General features: G+C 54.1%; 1 protein-coding gene across 1 annotated transcript; it reads left to right on the top strand.

Annotated features, from left to right (window-relative positions):
- The first annotated feature begins 5,259 nt into the window (after window positions 1-5,259).
- TNMD (tenomodulin) lies at window positions 5,260-14,846 on the top strand. Its single transcript, XM_069811503.1, has 7 exons — window positions 5,260-5,458; window positions 5,586-5,720; window positions 9,012-9,152; window positions 9,958-10,059; window positions 11,923-12,076; window positions 13,102-13,274; window positions 14,377-14,846. Exons 1-7 carry the CDS (start codon window positions 5,342-5,344, stop codon window positions 14,584-14,586), a joined length of 1,032 nt encoding a protein of 343 aa, XP_069667604.1. The 5' UTR covers window positions 5,260-5,341; the 3' UTR covers window positions 14,587-14,846.
- The last annotated feature ends 2,413 nt before the right edge of the window (window positions 14,847-17,259 follow it).

Here is a 17,259-nt window from a genome sequence, read left to right as displayed (position 1 = left end):
AACTCTGTCTGTACTAGCTTTAGTAAGTAAACAACATTAACACGTATATCAGGTGATAGAGTAAAATAACACAAAAGCCTATGTGATACTGAACTGATTCAGTAAGAAATGCTCAATGTGTTACTATTAAATATTTTAGGTTTACTAAGCAGCGATAATACACTAGTTATTCTCTTCGCACAATCCCAACACGATGCAGCCATTTTTACCAACTTTCTTCTCCCTGCGGGTTTCCCGTTGTCGAGTTCACGACCGAGGTGGGATAGGGACCCTGCAGTCCCTCGAAGGGGAACACGGTGCCTCTCCCCGCACCGATGGGCTTATCACTGCTGCTGGAGAAACCCAGAGCAGCCGTCCATCCTGCAACAGATCCATGCACCCGCAGCACGACATCTGCACGTCCTCGAGAAACCAGGCTGGCCTCGTCCACCTCCTTCCCCCCAGGTCACAGTCATCACAAAATTACCCGCTTCTAACTAAGGAGGAGGGTAATTAACTGCTGCCAGCGGAGCGCCTGCGTCACCCCGAGCATCCGTCTGCTGCCATGAACGTGGAACCCAGTATCAGCCCCCGTACAGTGGCTTTGGGCAATGGGCACTGGCGGGGGGATTACGGCAGGGCAGAGGGAGACACCGACCCCTCGTTCCCCAAGTTTTCCTCTTCCTGGTTTCCTTTCTCGCCCATCCGAGAGGAGCTGTAGACTATTCCTTCAGATCTTAACAACCCTTAAACTATTTTTAATAAAATGCTTTTCAGTGTGACACCAATACACACATAGCTTCCAATTACATTTTAGCACTCCCAGTAGGAAGTAGCTCTTTATTGGGAGAAGTGACTTATGATAGTGCAGGATTATCAGTTTGGTCTTTGCATTATAGATATTCGAAGCCTGGTGAAAATAAAAACTGCTCAGCACATATTCTAGAGATGAGCTAAGCCTTGTGCACGGGGAAGCATTTCGGAAGAAGTTAAGTGTTTGAAATAAAACCATGTAGTCATCTAGTAGAACAGAGACATGAAATTGTTATTTATCAAGATCAAACCAGCATTTGGATAAAATTCTCTGGCGCTGTTAATAACTTCTGTTGACGAGGGACTCACAACAGCAGCAATGAGGTAGACATCCCCCTGAGCCCAGAGGAGCGGGATTTTTCATGGGCTGTGAGCAAGGAGAAGTGTGTGTCTTCAGTAATAACTTTCTGAGCAGCTCCATCGGAACGGCCACCGCGAATTTATCTTTTTCTGTTCTCTCCAAAAGCTTTGTCAGCTTTGAATAATCTGCTGTGGCTACAGGCTGCCAGAGTGCCACATGGCCACGTGCATCTCCAACATGAAGTCCAACTCCCTGAGCAGTTTTATCATAATGATTAAGTTTCTTAACTTAAATCAAGGATGTCTCTGGAGTTCCCTATGACAATGTGAACTTAAGATAAACAATGAATGATGAATAGGCCAATTACTGAAACCTCCCTTCAGCTGAGGCCATATGTGGCTAGTTGATAAGAGGAGGTATGCGTCCTCTCATCTGGCAAATGTTACAGAAAACGCGATAGTTTGAAGCAGAGACGGTTCTGTGTAATCAGGCACTGGCTAATGAGCAATTTCCTTTTATATGTGATTTTTCCCTTTCTCTGCTGTCCAGGATGTTGGAAGCGGGGAGGGAGCCGGGAGCCCGACCGACATGTGTGCAAATGCTTCACCCTGGTATAAATCACCACCCTTTGGCCCCCCAGCAGGTCCCAATCCGAGACACAAAAGCAGCAGGAGATGGCTAAGGGCTGCGTGATGGTACGGCACACATCTCCCAAAAGCGAGGAAAGGCTTTTCCTGAGAGACCTACCCAAACCAGGGGAACAGCCGTTCCATAAATCTGCTGGCAGCCTGCTCAAAGCTTTGTGTGTGCGACAGCAAAGGGGGACAGAAACCTCGGACCATGGCTGAGGACCAGGGGACAGACACCTTAGACCATGGGTGCAGCCCCCCAGACAAACTGTAAGCCAGCATTCTGGAAATATTTGGGGGCTGGAGCACCTAAAAGAGCAAAGCAAGAGGCATTTCCCCTACTGAGAGACCCCTCGGCAGCACCCAAGGAGACGGGGTGAAGGCTGGTATGGGTGGGCACAGCGGGGTCCCCCCGGGGGCTGCGGCTCCGTGTTGCTCCCCCGGCTCCATCCAGGAGTGGGTGCCACCGCTGCCACCACACCACCCTGCAGCGAGAGCCGCGAAGCACCGCATCCCGCGGTAAACGATATGATTTACTTACTACCTATGGAATTGCCCAATTAATTCACTATCCACATTAATATTATGGCTCATTTTTAACTTTACTGTCTCCATCGTTCCAATTTAGTGCTGCTCAGAGATGCTGCCACTGACCTTAATGGGTTTTTCATTATAACAAAGAGCACCATATTAATCACGATGGGTTTTCAGCTGGAGGCTGCTGCCAGAGCCCCACTGCTTTGGGGAGCTGCTTTTTAGTGGTTCAGGGACCTATTTTATTTCTGCCAGGCTTCTCGCCCCTGCTCACACCGTGTACAAACCTTCGTGTTGTCCAGGAGGAATTTCTTGGTATAACATTTCCAGGCACAGAGATTTTATGCGGCAGTCAAGCTACGCTGCAGATATGATAGATTTTTCTGGGCGAATTGGAGCAAGAAGTAGAAAACCGAAAGGATGCACCAGTTGTAGCCAATGAGCCTCTTATTGTCCTGTATAAAAATCAAATGCCTTTTAATAATTTCAAATGTTCTTCTGGGTATCAATTAGTCACACATTAATATCAGTATTGCTTCTCTTCCTCAGTTCACATCAGATTAAATTCTCCCCTGTCATATGCACTCGCGCTCATTAGCTTCAAGGAAAATTAGTGATTGTTCCCTCTTCATTGGCACTGATGGGAGATTTCCATCGGAACTGCTTTTTATACAGAGAACCTGATTGTCATCTTAAAGAGATTGAGGGCTTTTTCCCCAAAAATTGTTGTCTTTTCATGGAAAATCCTTTTTTTTTTTTTTTCTTTCTCTGAAACCCTGAATGCTGAGCCAGAGCACTGGGGAGTGGGGGGAAAAAAAAAACATTCCTGACTAGCATCATGCCACGGTTTCTGTCCCTCTCTGCATCCCAAGTATCCATCTCCCTGTCAGGATCCAGTGGCTGTCACACAGCCCACAGCTGCCGAGGGGAAGGACAAGTTGGGTTGCACAGGGTTTTGCTGCCGTCAATCCCTCCAGTTCAAGGCTGGATATTAATAAGACTCTCTACGGGGAGCAGCGGCATCGAGGGGTCTCATCCTGCTCCCTGCCCTGCACAGGGGCCGGAACACACGGGGCTGAGCTGGCTCTGGAGCTGCATGTGCATGCATGCCTGCATGCATTATATGTGCTCACTCCCATTGCTGCCCATCCCTCCGGGCCAGCAGTGCCCAGTTTTGCAGCCTGCAACAAAACGAGGTCTCCAGCCCGGTGGTGGGACCCCCCCGCACCCCCCGCCGCTCGCCCCAGCCGCTCCATCCCCGGCACTCGCCAAGCGCTGGAAGGGACTGATGATATTTATTGAGTTTTATTAACTCCCAGCCCTGGGAGGTTCTCACCTCTTCCAGCTAATTCAGACGCCCGACTCCTGCCGGAGTTACAGTGATTGCCATTAAAAAGCTTGACATTTACCTTACAACAGTAATAAAATAATAATGCCTAATTTGGTTTACGAGTGGTATTTGCAGTGTTTCCTGTGCCTTGAGTGGGGGATATTGTGAAGATCGCTGCTATGCTGATCAATTACGCCTGCTTAACAGCACCGCTGTAATTCTTTCCTGTAATCATAACTGTCTTTCAGTAGAGCTGCTCCAAAGTTTTCCTCTGAAACTGTAATTTTGACAGGGAATGAAAATGTTTTCAGATACTTCAGTTTCCAGCAAATAACAACAGCTTCGGAGGTGAAACTTTCTGGTGAAAAGTGAAGAAAGACAAACCTGGTGTCTGCACAGATTTTGCTGCAATTAGATTTCCAAAATCTTTCAGATGTTTTCAAAGGCTGCCTGTGATTGCTTTCCATTAAAAAGTGATTCTTCACCTCCAAATAACCTGCTGTCTTTCACTTGTCAATATAATTCCTTTCTGTTCTTGGCCTCTCCAATATTAAAAACTCCTGGTGTGTTTTACATCCCCGAGGGATTGCTACTGAGTTAAGGGAAGGGGAGCTGGCCCCGGAGCTGCTGCTGGGCTGTGGGCCAGGGAGCCCAAACCCCTTTGCAGGGAGCAGATACACAGCAGATACACATCCCCTGCACACACACGTGCACAACACTTGCCCCAAACTATTCAGCAACTCCGCTTCTGACCCACTTGCATTTACCCCCAGGTTGCAGGCAGCGATGCCCCGACACGCTCGCAAAGCCAGCGCTGGACCCGTTAAAAGCAATTTCTTTCTCCTTTTCTCACCCTGAGCAAAACTCAACATGGATTTTCTTTTTTTCAGTGCGATTTTAATTAGCGCATGATGCACTCTGGGTTTTTATGAGAGTAAACAGCTCGGAAAAACAGTGCATGCCAGCTCCTCTACACCAGGGAGCCTCATCCTGTTTAGACTAGAAACTTCACGCTGGATTTCTGAAAGCCTTTCTTAAGATGGGTTCATTTCTGTGAAAAAAAAAAAGGGTATGATTTCAACAAATGGAAATTTTTGAATGTAGCAAAAAAAAAAATTAGTCAGGAAATTCCTGGCTAGGCCCACTTTGGGGCAAGGCTTTGCACAAAGTGGGAGCGGGATGCCAGAACCCTCCACGGGGAGATCTCAGGCTTCCCACCGCATCGCTGAGGGCTGGCAGTGAGTGCGCGCACACGCGCGCGTGCTTGCACACCCACGCGTATGTGTGTGCACGCCCACGCGCGCGTGCAAACACGTGCGCACGCGCACGCTCACCCGTGCCCGTGCAAGCACACCCTGCGTGCGCCCAAACGCACGTGCGTATGCACACCCGTGCCCACGCACGCCCGTGGGCAGCTCCGGGGCTGTCCCCGCTGCAGAAATCCCCCCGCACGCATGGGCACGAGCGAGCAGCCCCCCGAGAGCAGCAGTGCCCACGTCCCCGGAGCACAACCGGGGCACGTCCAGCTGCCAGAAGGGCAGGAGCAGAGCTTAAGCCAAAAAAACGGGACCCTGGACGTGGCTGATGGATAACGCACGGTAGAGCTTCGTGCAGGCTCGTCGCCAAAAGCGTGGGAACCGCTCACGCCGGGCAAACGACGAGCTCTGCGGGGGCACCCGGGGCCCAGCGGGCTGCGGGGGGAAAAGCTGGCTGCCGCCGTCACGGGGGCGGCGGTGACCCAGCCTTCCCCGCCGCATGTGCAGCCCAGAGCCTCTTGAAACTCCACCTCGGAGCGGGCTCGCGTCCTCGCACACGGAGGAGACCATGGGAGGGACGGCTCGGGAGAGCCCGGAGGACTGCCGCTTTCTGGACGTAAGTTCGTGGCTTGCTTTGCCACCGTGCAGCTTGTCAGCGTGATAGCGGTCTGATACGCGCGTGTGCTCGTCCCTCCTTGAATCAGCAGCAGCCCGCTGGCTATCACTGTTTTGTCATTAATTAGGCAGAAGCATCCAAGCCGCGAAAGAAGACCTGCACCAGATACCAGATCTGCGGACTGCTCTTCAGCGTGCTGCTCATTTCTCTTATTCTGATATTTTTTGGTGTCAAATATCTCTGGAACCCAACACCCAGAAAAGTAAGTAAAAACTCTCCGACCCAGCGCTTCAGAGTGCCGCTTCCCCAGACAGACCTGTCCCCCCCGACTCACTGAAACTTTTAACTACACCCCGAAACACAGGCAACTTTGCAAAATGCATTTTCTTAGACCACAAGTATTCATGGGACTTTTAAAAGTCTTTGTATTATTCATAACTAGCTTTTACTTTATACAGGCTGGGTTTTTTTCTCTATCACCGCATTCTTTCCCTAGCTGACAATTACAGGGGATGGGAGCTACGCCACGAAGAGTTAAAGTTACTCCTATTTCACCGGCAGCAAATTTTATGACAAGTAAGAAAATATTTTCCATTTCATTTCAATTATCTTGCCAGAAACTGGTGGAAAAGTCATTATGCCACCGCATAAAGAGGAGAGAAAGCCAGGACGCAGTGGTGATTGATTGTCATGGATTATATTTCTTACTTTAATGTGTCTGCAATGTGAGGGGACGGTGAGACGGATTAGCTTTTGGAGGAGCGCCTGCTAACTGGATTGGGCTCGTTTATTCCCAGCTCCCCAGACAGACGCTGCTGTAAGTGCCGAGCGTGCCGGGGGCGGCAGCGGGGCTGCGCATCTCCCATACGTCTCTGCCCACTTCTGCCCAGCATCTTGGCAAGTCTGCCAAAACCCCTTTTTTTATCCCATACCCCAAGCAAATCGCTTAACCTTGAAGCCAACAGCCTGCCCGCTGCTCCTCATCCCCCTCCCCTTTGAGTTTCCGTGCTCATCCAGGAGGCCCTGCTTTGCACCCTGACGCCGTTGACTCAAGAACGTCTCCAAAATTCCCGTGCGCAGCCAAGGCGGCCTCTTTCCCACGGTGGCATCTCCTCTCTCCTCCCTGCCCCATGCCAGAGCTGGGCCAGCCCAGCCAGGCTTCCATCCCGCTGGGCAGAGGAAGCACCCCGCTCGCTGGAAACTTTGTCTTCTTATCAGCAAATAGAAATAAATACCCCCAAAAAGAAAAGAAAGAGCAATAAAAGCCATATGTGCCTCCAGGCTCCTGCCAAGACGGTTATAAAGTCTCTACTGTTCCTCGAAAAATAGGGTGCGTGCCAGCCGCGGGGGGAAGAGGCTGTTAACCCCTGGAGGTGAGGTTTTCTCCAAGCCGACGGCACAGAGCCATCGCTTCAGCCTCGGAAAGGTCATCCGGAACGCTGGCCCTCGGCATCCTCATCGGTGGGCACTGGTGGAGGCTGGAATCCGTTGGTATTTCTGAAAGCCCTTCACAATGCCTGACGGGCAGGCAAGTGAAGCGCGAGATGGCAGGAAAGGAGAGATGTTCCTGCGGTAGAGCTGAACACTGATGTTCCCGGTGTCCCACATCGCAAACTCCTCTGTGGCCGTGGGGCAGCAACTTCTCCAGCTGGCCCAGGATTCCTCTGGGAAAAGCAGGACGGGTGAGGCTGGAAGCTCCTAATTCTCAAAAATATAAACCAAGGGGAATTAAACTCTTCAAAGAACAAAAACCCCTTTGAGCTCCCTTCATGCAACTGGAGAGTGGAAAAAATCTTTAAAGAAGACTTGTTCCTCTGAGGGGTGGCCTTGGACACGGCGCTGCCCTCCGCACGGCAGCATCTGCGCCGGCCGGCACAGCCGGTGAGGGAAGGCGATGAGTCAGCTAACGAGGGGCTCGTCGCAGCCTCGCAGGGGGACGTATTTCAACGATTCGCAAGCAAGTGTCATTTTTAGCCCTATAAAACATCTCACAGCTCTCTGAGCAGCATGGAGCCGGCAAAGCCCAAATGGGTTAGCTGGCCACTGCACTGGCAAAAGTAATTCTTTGTAAATGGAGAGGCACTCGAAGGTAAGGTGCCACCCGGGATCCTACCCTCCTAGAAATTATTTATGGCACCGTGCGCTTTTTGTCAGTCAAAACCAGCGGCCTTCCAGCCATTTCAGGCTTCAGACTATTTTTACCATACCATAAAATCCATTGACAGCTATATATCTTTATAAAAGCCTCCTGCTGACTAACAGGAGATGCTCATGGCCGCCAAGGCGCACATCACTTCTAACTTTTAAACAGAGGTAAAGGTACCTGGCAGTTACCGCCTGCACGGCCAGTTCTGCATCCAGTGCTTGCAAAACAGGGGATGCTGTTGCTTGAAAACATTGCTAAGAGGCTTTGACCCCCCTGGTGGGGAAGGATGTGCAAGAACCGGGGGACTGTGAAAGGGGGTTTAGGTTGGGACAGCCAGCAGAGCCCCTGCCCCTCACCCTGGCATTGCTGCAGGACCAGGGTGCTCCTTCCCCGGCTCCGCAGCCACGCCAGGGGACAAACGGGGCTTTCCCATCCCCACGCCTCCATCGCTCCCCGCTGCTCCGTGGACTTGAGGGGTTTTGCACAAGCCCTTTGCTTCGGCACGGCACCGTTTGATTTGGGAAATGAGACTCCCCAAGGCTTGCCAGCTCTCGCTGCGCCAGCAGAATCATTTTTGTGCTTCAAATAGCATCTGCCACTACTCATCCTTTAAGGGTCAGGCATCCGCAGAGACTGGAGGGCTGCCGGGCTGGCTGAGTGCAGTGAGCACCTGCGAGGAGGAGAGGGCTGCTCCCCCCGGCTCCCCGCAGGGTTGAGTGCCGCCGGGAAGCCGGCTGCTACGCCCCGAAGCTCTTCAGCAGCCCTCGAGGAGGTCTTTAATCCACAGGCAATCCCTGATCTCCTCCAGGCAGAGAGAGGCTTTTACCTCTGCCTTTCCAGGAAAAACAGAAGGTGCAGAGATGGAGCAAGCGAGATGGGGATGGCACGATGGATCAAGCAAGCCGGGGACACAGTGATGGAGCAAGCGAGACGGGGATGCAGTAATGGAGCAAGAAAAATGGGGACAGAGTGATGGAGCAAGCAAGCCAGGGATGTAATGATGGAGCAAGAAAGTCAGGGAGAAGGGAAAGCGAGACCCCTTGGGCTCAGGACTTCAGTCCAGCCTGGGACGTGAACAGGCTCATGCCACAGACAGCACCAGCAAAGGCTGAGCCGTGGCAAAGCTCCTGGTGCAAGTGTGGGATGAGCATCTTCTCCCCGGCTCGACACACGTGTACCCCCACAGCCTGCCCTTCTTCCCTGCCCTGGCACCCGGGACCTGCCTCTCCTTGCGCGATCCCGATGATCGTCCTGGCTCAGAGCCGGGGCGCAAGGAAGCAGCCGGCCCCGTGGCAGGGTACCCAGCATCAGTGGTCACGCACCCAGCACCAGCCTGCTCGCCCACCAGCCGGCGTACGAAATCGGGTGGGGGCTGAGCCGACCCCTGCGTGGTTTTGGCTCTCACAGGTTTACGACATGGAGCACACGTTCTTCAGCCACGGGGAGAAGAAGAAGATTGTGATGGAGATCGACCCACTGGCCAGGACGGAGACCTTCAGGAGCGGGAACGGCAGCGAGGAAATCCTGGAGATCCATGACTTCAAAAACGTGAGTGCGGCAGGGTTTGGCCCCGGGACCCTGCCTGCGGTCTTAGAGCGGGACTGGCGGGATCCCTTAGGACACCACGGGATTGCTGGAGCAAGTCCCAGGATGATTTGCTTCTGCGTCAGGGAGAGCAATTCCCAGATGCAGACTCTCTGGGGATGCTCTCAAAGGAAAGGAGATGTGTATCTACGTAAGCTTCCACCGGTATTTAATAGCGGCGCGGTTCAGTTCCAGTGAAATACATCTTAAAAGCAAGACCTAGTTATTGGATTTATCCTTGCAAAGGAATGCAATCATCATAAATCTGTCCGAGCCCAGTACATTTGTCTGTCTGGAGAGCATTAAAACCTCATGACAATGTTGTAGGCTCTCTCTGAAACCTAATTAAAATTTGTAGGGAAATACCCTGTGCAGTGACATATGGCAAAATTTTCAGCTAATAGCCTAGCAGGAACTGGGGGCTCAATGTTCATATAACTGTAATGGTCAGATGCTATTCTGCATATTTTTATTTCTGATAACTAGAGCTCGTGGTAGTTATAAGGAGAAGGGGAGCAAAGTAAAATTTTATGACTATCTGCCTCAAAATATTTGTAAAAAGCCCTATTCTCCCAAACCATAAAATGCAATATCTCTTAGGAGAACCTGTTAGTACATCTTAGCACCACTGCTGAACAGAGTTTGCACAAAAACGTCAACAGGAAAAATACGACTAAACCCTCATCCAGCTGTACCCTCCATACGATGGGGTTATTTATCCTCCTGCTTTGCCCTGACTGCTTTTTTGATGTTTGTTTTGATGCTGTAGGGAATAACTGGCATCTTCTTTGTGGGCCTCCAAAAATGTTTCATCAAAACTCAGACTAAAGTCCTACCTGAGACAACAGAGGCCAAGATCCCTGAGCTTGAGGTAGGTGAATAAAACAGGACACCCCTCTGCCCCCAGTGAAACCCACTCCTCTCCCTGGCATTGGGAGCGTGGCTGCCGTCCCTACCGCCTTTCCATCTGCTCCAGCCTTCCCAGAGATGCTGCAATAAAGAAATAATGAGTTGTGATCACTTCATAAAATGATCTTATTTCAGAGGATTGCTTCTAAAAACAACAAGTGGAAAGAGATGGGATTAGACAGCCGACAGACAAAAACCTCTCAGTACAATACCGGAGATCAAGAACAATAATCCTGTTGTAGTCAAAAGGTCGCAAGGCAGCTCAGGATTAGCAGGCACCAAAAAGTCAATCAAATTCTTTTCTCCAAGAATTGAGCCTCATGTTCTCAAGCAGAATGAGGCAGAAGTAATGAATTTAAAAGAGCAGCCGCGTTTAAGAAATGCGGTTTGAGAAGGCATTTGGCGTACAGCCCGGGGAGGTGGGAAGCACTGGGCTGGGGCCACCTCCCTGTCCTGCACGGACCTTCCTCCCATCCATGTGCCTGATTGCTTCTTACACCCATTGGACTTTTGCCCACCACATCCCGCTACAAGGAGTCTCACATTTTGCTTGCTGTGGGGAAAAAAGTGTTTGACTCCATAATTTAACTCCTCTCTGATGGTGTAACCTGGGGTGATGGCTCAGTCCCTGGAAAGCAGTTGTCCCTTGTCCCCTGTCCCCGTCCCCATCGCTGAGCCCCCGGCGGTGGCGCAGCCCTCCCGCCTCCCCATTTGCCAGACGAAGGGTGGTAGCAGATTGAATCGCCCCGAGGAAGCTGTTGCAGATAAAACTCCAGCAGGACACGTGTTTGAAACGAAGCGTGGGCAGAATCATTTCCCTGAATCATGACCCAAATTGCCAGACACCGATTCTTTGATTATGCCGTAAGAAGCTAATAGATCTTTTCGGCTAGCGTCGTAAAAGGGATGTGACTTCCCAGGCTTTAGCAGAACATTGCCCCGGGTAGAGAGCTGAAATGTAAAACCCAATGAGATAAATGTAGATTTAAGCTCTAGTCATCTCTTCCCGGAGCCCGCGCGCTGCCAGGTCCTTCAGGCAGCACCTCCCCAACCCCATGGCTTTCACCAGCGACTCCGAAAACGACTCAGACTGGGTCAGGTTGTGTTGGCTCTTTCCTAAGACTTCCCAAAGCCATAAGGAAAAACTCTCTAAAAGAGAAACACAGCCCCAGACGCCTTCTGGAGACAAAAATGCCATTTGCCAGCTTGCTCTATGGGCTACCACCACCAACATACACAACGTTGCCTTGGCAGATAACTCAGCGCAGACCCATCCAATAATCTTTATATATCTCCCTTCCTAAGCGCCTGCCAAAACACACCATGGACTAATGCAACAGCAGAGGCATGTGGTATAAATTACAGAGTATGGCCGTGCAAAGAATTTCTGTGAGGAATAAATTAAAGTGTTCGATCACAAAATCCGTAGCAGAAGGAGAGAGAAATTAAGTAGTAAGAGCAAAGCGGAGAGGAGATGTTTTAATCTTGGGTTTTAAATGAGCTGGGGCACTCCAGAAGGCTCTTCCAGATGGTGGGGACTGCACAGGAGAAGGCTCTTGAAGCACGATGAACGGAGGGAAGAGAGCGCGGGGTGGTGTTGGCTGGAAGCAGACAGGAAAGACGAGGCTCATGGTGGGTCTCCCTACTTGAGGACCAGCAGGGTGCTGCATGTGCACCCAGCGAGCACCACAAGCCAAGGCAGATGAAGTTCAGCTGCTTTCTGGGAGGGGAGAAGTGCCTCAGGGTAAGCCAAGGGAGGAGAAGCAGCCAGTGGTGGGGAGAAGGTGTCTCACCACGCCAGGGTGAAATCTCGCTCTTCTTCCAGGGGGAAGAAATCACGACCACCTACTTTGAGCAGTCCGTGGTCTGGGTGCCTGGGGAAAAGCCCATTCAGAACAAGGAGTTCCTGAAGAGCTCCAAAATTTTTGACATCTGCCGAAACGTGACCATCTACTGGATCCACCCCACGCCAATAGCAGGTACAAGGAGCCATCTCGTCTGCGAAGTGCTCACGAGCCCCCTCGTCAGGAGCAGCCCTGCCGCCCGCCCATGTTCCCCCTGCCATGTCCCCCACTGCAACATGGTGGGAACCCATTCCCACGGCCTCGTACATCTCAGACACGAACACAATGTTAGCCATGACCACGAGAGAGTATGGCCATTCTAATAGCAGGGGCTGAAGTTTCTCTCTACAAAGCACTTGTCTCTCCCGGCTCCCCACTGCCCTGCACTTTGTAGAGTGGCCACCCTCCTCATAACAAGGCAAAAAAAAAAACCAAAAAAACCCTTTGTACCTGCAAAGAAGCCAGCACTGCTGGAAACTGGGACGCCTAAATTCTCGTCACCGCATGAACATCAGAGCATGAGCAGACATCTGCATCTAAATCACACAACAGGGTTGCCATCTCCAGCTGCTCACTACACAGCCCTCACAGAGGTTGTGGCCTCTGAGATCCGCCAGCATAATTAACCCGCTCTCTCTAACCCACTTCTATCCAAATGAGCTAGTTTAAAACCCCTGCCGAGAAAACTCCCTCCGCTCTGCAGCCACAGAGGCGCATCTCGTCCCCCGCAGGTACCAGTCAGCTCACGGCCATCGATGGTCCTGGGAGCAAGTGGGCATCAGAGACCCCCAATGCAGAGGGAAGCTGCTGTCCTTGGCTGCTGTCGCTTTGCTGGGGCTTTACAAATCCCCCCCCCAGCAGCAGAGCTCACCATGAGGACATGCTTCCCGCACGTGCCCCATGCAGGGGATGCCAACAACACCCGTGGGTACCCACCACCCACGAGCACAGGGAGGAGATGGGCCGTGTCTGCTTTACCCTCTCCTCCCACCATATCATCTCCCAGGCTTGGTAAGAGCAGGAGGCAATGGTGTACAGTTGGTTTGCTGGGGTTTTCTTCTACCCTAGCACCAAATTTTGGTAGAGCCATTAATGCCTGCTGCTGCATTTGTCCCCCTACTCCCTGGTTGTTGATGGCAACATTTGGGCTCTTCCTGTAGCTCCTGAGCTGGCCAACCTTGAAGGGGCAGAAGAAGAATATCCTGAGCTGCTCATAGACAACCAGAGCTGGTTGGATGGGGGGAGCGAACACGAGGTGAAGAAGGACGCGCAGGCAGGGCCCAAGCGCCGGGCACGGCAGCTCACCGAGGAGGACCTGCCCGTCAACGACTATGTGAGTGCGGGGAATTGCACCCTGGGGTGCCCTGGCCATGGTCCCGGGGTGTCCTGGTCACACTCCTGGGCTGTCCTGGCCATGTCCCTAGGGTGCCCTGTCCATGTCCCTAGGGTGCCCTGATCATGCTCCTGGGGTGTCCTGGCCACGGTCCCAGGGTGTCCTGGCTGTCCTGTCCATGCTTCTGGGATGTCCTGGCCACGGTCCCAGGGTGTCCTGGCTGTCCTGTCCATGCTCTTGCGGTGTCCTGGCCACGGTCCCAGGGTGTCCTGGCTGTCCTGTCCATGCTCTTGCGGTGTCCTGGCCACGGTCCCAGGGTGTCCTGGCTGTCCTGTCCATGCTCTTGCGGTGTCCTGGCCACGGTCCCAGGGTGTCCTGGCTGTCCTGTCCATGCTCTTGCGGTGTCCTGGCCACGGTCCCAGGGTGTCCTGGCTGTCCTGTCCATGCTTCTGGGATGTCCTGGCCACGGTCCCAGGGTGTCCTGGCTGTCCTGTCCATGCTCTTGCGGTGTCCTGGCCACGGTCCCAGGGTATCCTGGCTGTCCTGTCCATGCTCTTGCGGTGTCCTGGCCACGGTCCCAGGGTGTCCTGGCTGTCCTGTCCATGCTTCTGGGATGTCCTGGCCACGGTCCCAGGGTGTCCTGGCTGTCCTGTCCATGCTTCTGGGATGTCCTGGCCACGGTCCCAGGGTGTCCTGGCTGTCCTGTCCATGCTCTTGCGGTGTCCTGGCCACGGTCCCAGGGTGTCCTGGCTGTCCTGTCCATGCTCTTGCGGTGTCCTGGCCACGGTCCCAGGGTGTCCTGGCTGTCCTGTCCATGCTTCTGGGATGTCCTGGCCACGGTCCCAGGGTGTCCTGGCTGTCCTGTCCATGCTCTTGCGGTGTCCTGGCCACGGTCCCAGGGTATCCTGGCTGTCCTGTCCATGCTCTTGCGGTGTCCTGGCCACGGTCCCAGGGTGTCCTGGCTGTCCTATCCATGCTTCTGGGGTGCCTGTCGATGCTCCTGGGTTGTCCTGGTCACGTTCCCAGGGTGTCCTGGTCATGTTCCTGGGGTCCCTCGGCCACCCATCCTCCTCACTATGCTGACACTGGCTTTTCCTGACAGTCGGAGAACGGGCTGGAGTTCCACCCCTTGTGGGACGAGCGAGGCTACTGCTGTGCCCAGTGCCGCCGTGCCAACCGCTACTGCCGGCGGGTCTGCGAGCCCCTCCTGGGCTACTACCCCTACCCCTACTGCTACCAGGGCGGGAGGGTCATCTGCCGGATCATCATGCCCTGCAACTGGTGGATTGCACGGATGCTGGGCAGGGTGTAGCCCCCGCCGCGCAGCACCCGGCGCTTGGGTCCTGCCCCGTGCCCACCTGGCACGTCGTCACCCATCCGGATGCGTCCCGACGTAGCCTACGCGCGGGTCGTTACCTGCTTGATTGCCGGCGAGATGCCGCGCGGGCACCGCCTGTCCCCCCGGCATCCTGCGCTGCTCCCGCGGGGCTGGGGGAGGCCACGCTCGAGTGCATCATCGCCACGCTGAGCAGCAAGAGGCAAACAATAAACGTCTTGTATGAGCGATTGCAAAGAAAATGGAAAGTCGTTTAGTCTCAGTCTGTGACGCTTAATGGGTCTGAGAAGTGATCTAATTGCTCGGCTGCCTTGTCACGAGCATCCATAACTCAGGTACCAGGACTGCCGGCGCTCGCCTCGCTGGGAACGTGCGGAGGTCCCTAATTTGCTCCCTGACAGCGCTGGTAGTTGTTCAGCACGTCTCGACCCTCTGCTCCAGCATGCTCTGATGTGTTCGGTAGTTATTAGCGACAGCTCAGGGACGGCCGCGGTCCCCTCAGGAGCGATGTGCAGCGTGGTGGCGTGCGGGAGAGGCAGAGGCAGGAGCGGGCACCAGGAGCCCCCGGGGAACCGGGCGGCAAAAGCCAGCGGGAGCGGAGGCGCGGACGACCCCAAGTGCCGTCAGCTGTCCCCAGCCCTGTGACCAACAAATGGGTAAAACCCGAGCTGCAGGAGGGAAAAAGTAAGTCCTTGACACTGCAGCCGCCCTGAGCGGGACACTGCCTGCAGCGGCGCTGAGGGCTGACGGCCAAAATCCCCGCGCAGCCTTCCCTTGCTCGTGGCCTCGGTGCTCATCCCAGACCCCAGGTTCCAGCTTTCATCCCGAGGGAGCCGGCTGCTGCCCAAGAGCTTTGACGTACCGTGGGTGTCACTGGGGGAAACCCTCTCGGTGTCCCTGAGGGAGCACGTGCTGCCACGGCCGGTGCTTTCCAGGGAAACGCCTGGAGGGATGAGCCTGCCCAGCCATACGTACAGAAGAAGGAGCAGAGGTCGGGCTCTGCTCGCTGCCACTGTGCCGGGTGCCAGCGGCGGTGTCACCGGGGCTGCCAGGCCTTCCCCGTATCCCTGCGGCTCCTGTGGGGATGTGAGCAGGTTTTAAGGGCCGTTCCTTCCACCCCTGTTCACAGCTGTGCTGGCAACGTGGTTAAAACACTGGGAGCGCGGTGCAGCAGAGCTCCCTGCGCGGCGTCCTAAGGGACACCGAGCAGTCTTGGGGACACCAAGCGTTTCCGACAAGTCCCCGAAGACATTTATTCCCCCTGAGAGGAGGGAATACGTGAAACTCACCCGACCACAGCTGCTGCGGGAAACTGGAGCCCTGGAGCCAGCCAGCGGTGCTCGTGTCCCGGCTCGGTGGATCCAGCCGGGTCACCAAAGTGTGCCCAATGCCTTTGCCAGGAGAGCAGTGTCCCAAGTCTGCCTGACGTCTCCCCCAGCACACGCCTCTACCTCCCAGACGTTACTGCTGCCTCTCCACGTTTAAAGCGAGGTGTCTACTTAAGCAGTATTTAACTAGATAAGATCTGCACCCTCTGATGGCCACAGTGCCTGTCGCTGGCCGTGGGGACGAGCAGGCTGGACAAGCCTCCATGCTCCCCAGCTTAGCACAGTCAGTCAGTGCTGGTTTTCCTGCAGCAGCTCAGAAACCTCCAGGCTCCCCGTGCCACCCTCTGCCAGCACCATTGCCACCCGCCCGCCATCGCCTCCGCTGCCCACCCAGGGAAGAAGGCTGCACGGTCGCTTCCCTCTGCACAGGCTTTCTGATGTGGATGGGTTTATCCGAACCTGGCCCTGCTTCTCACGTGTTCCTGCCCCTGTGTCCATCCATCCATTAATTGCCACCGGCTGATCTCTCCAACCCGGTTTCCGTGCTCTGACGCACTCTGCCTCGCCGTCCCGACCCAGGAGGCTTTCAGCCAGCCAGGTGCTGACAACAGTTTGATTTACTCACCCAGGTTAAACGCAACATACGGATTTCAGGTGTTCCCCTTCAGGTTCCTCCGTCAGCAGCGAGCCTGTCCCATACCGGGTCATTTGCCGCACCACGGGGCGGTTTGGTTGGGGCAGCTCACCCACCACCAGAGCAGTGTTTGCCAGAGGGATGATGCCGACAAACCTGTGGCTTAACCCCTCCTTTTACATCTCCCTCCTCGCTGGGAGCAGGAGAGGCAGCCCTGGCAGCCAGCGGGCTGCTCCAAGCCACAGCGCTGGCAAATTCGGTGCTTGAGACCCAAAAAATCCCCCAAGCTGGGCAGGAGAGGAGCTTCACTGCACCACTGCGGCATCACGCTCAGTAAGGCAAAGGTTTGCTGATGAAACAACCCTGAGCTGAGCAGTACCAAACGAACACAAAAGCTTAAATCCACGTTTCTTGCCCCGGGGAGAGGCTGGGGACGCAGGCAGCTCCAGCAGTGCTGTCCTGCCCTTTGCTCGGAGCGAGCGGCGGGCCGGCAGAGGATGCATGTGTTTGCAGAGGATGCGCGTGTTTGCACGGGGCTGAACTCCTCCGCCCGGCTCCTGGGCTGGGATGCTCCAGGCCTTCTGCTTCAGCACTGTTACACAACCACTGTTATGAAGAAAATTCAATTACAGAAGTTATTTGTAAGCGCAAGTGCACCAGTGAGCATTGGAGAAACGCAAGCGGCGA

Source organism: Haliaeetus albicilla, chromosome 23, assembly GCF_947461875.1.
Source record: "Haliaeetus albicilla chromosome 23, bHalAlb1.1, whole genome shotgun sequence".
Taxonomy (NCBI): Eukaryota; Metazoa; Chordata; class Aves; order Accipitriformes; family Accipitridae; genus Haliaeetus; species Haliaeetus albicilla.
The sequence above is the reverse complement of the archived record's forward strand: the minus strand, read 5'-3'. Positions and strand labels throughout refer to the sequence as shown.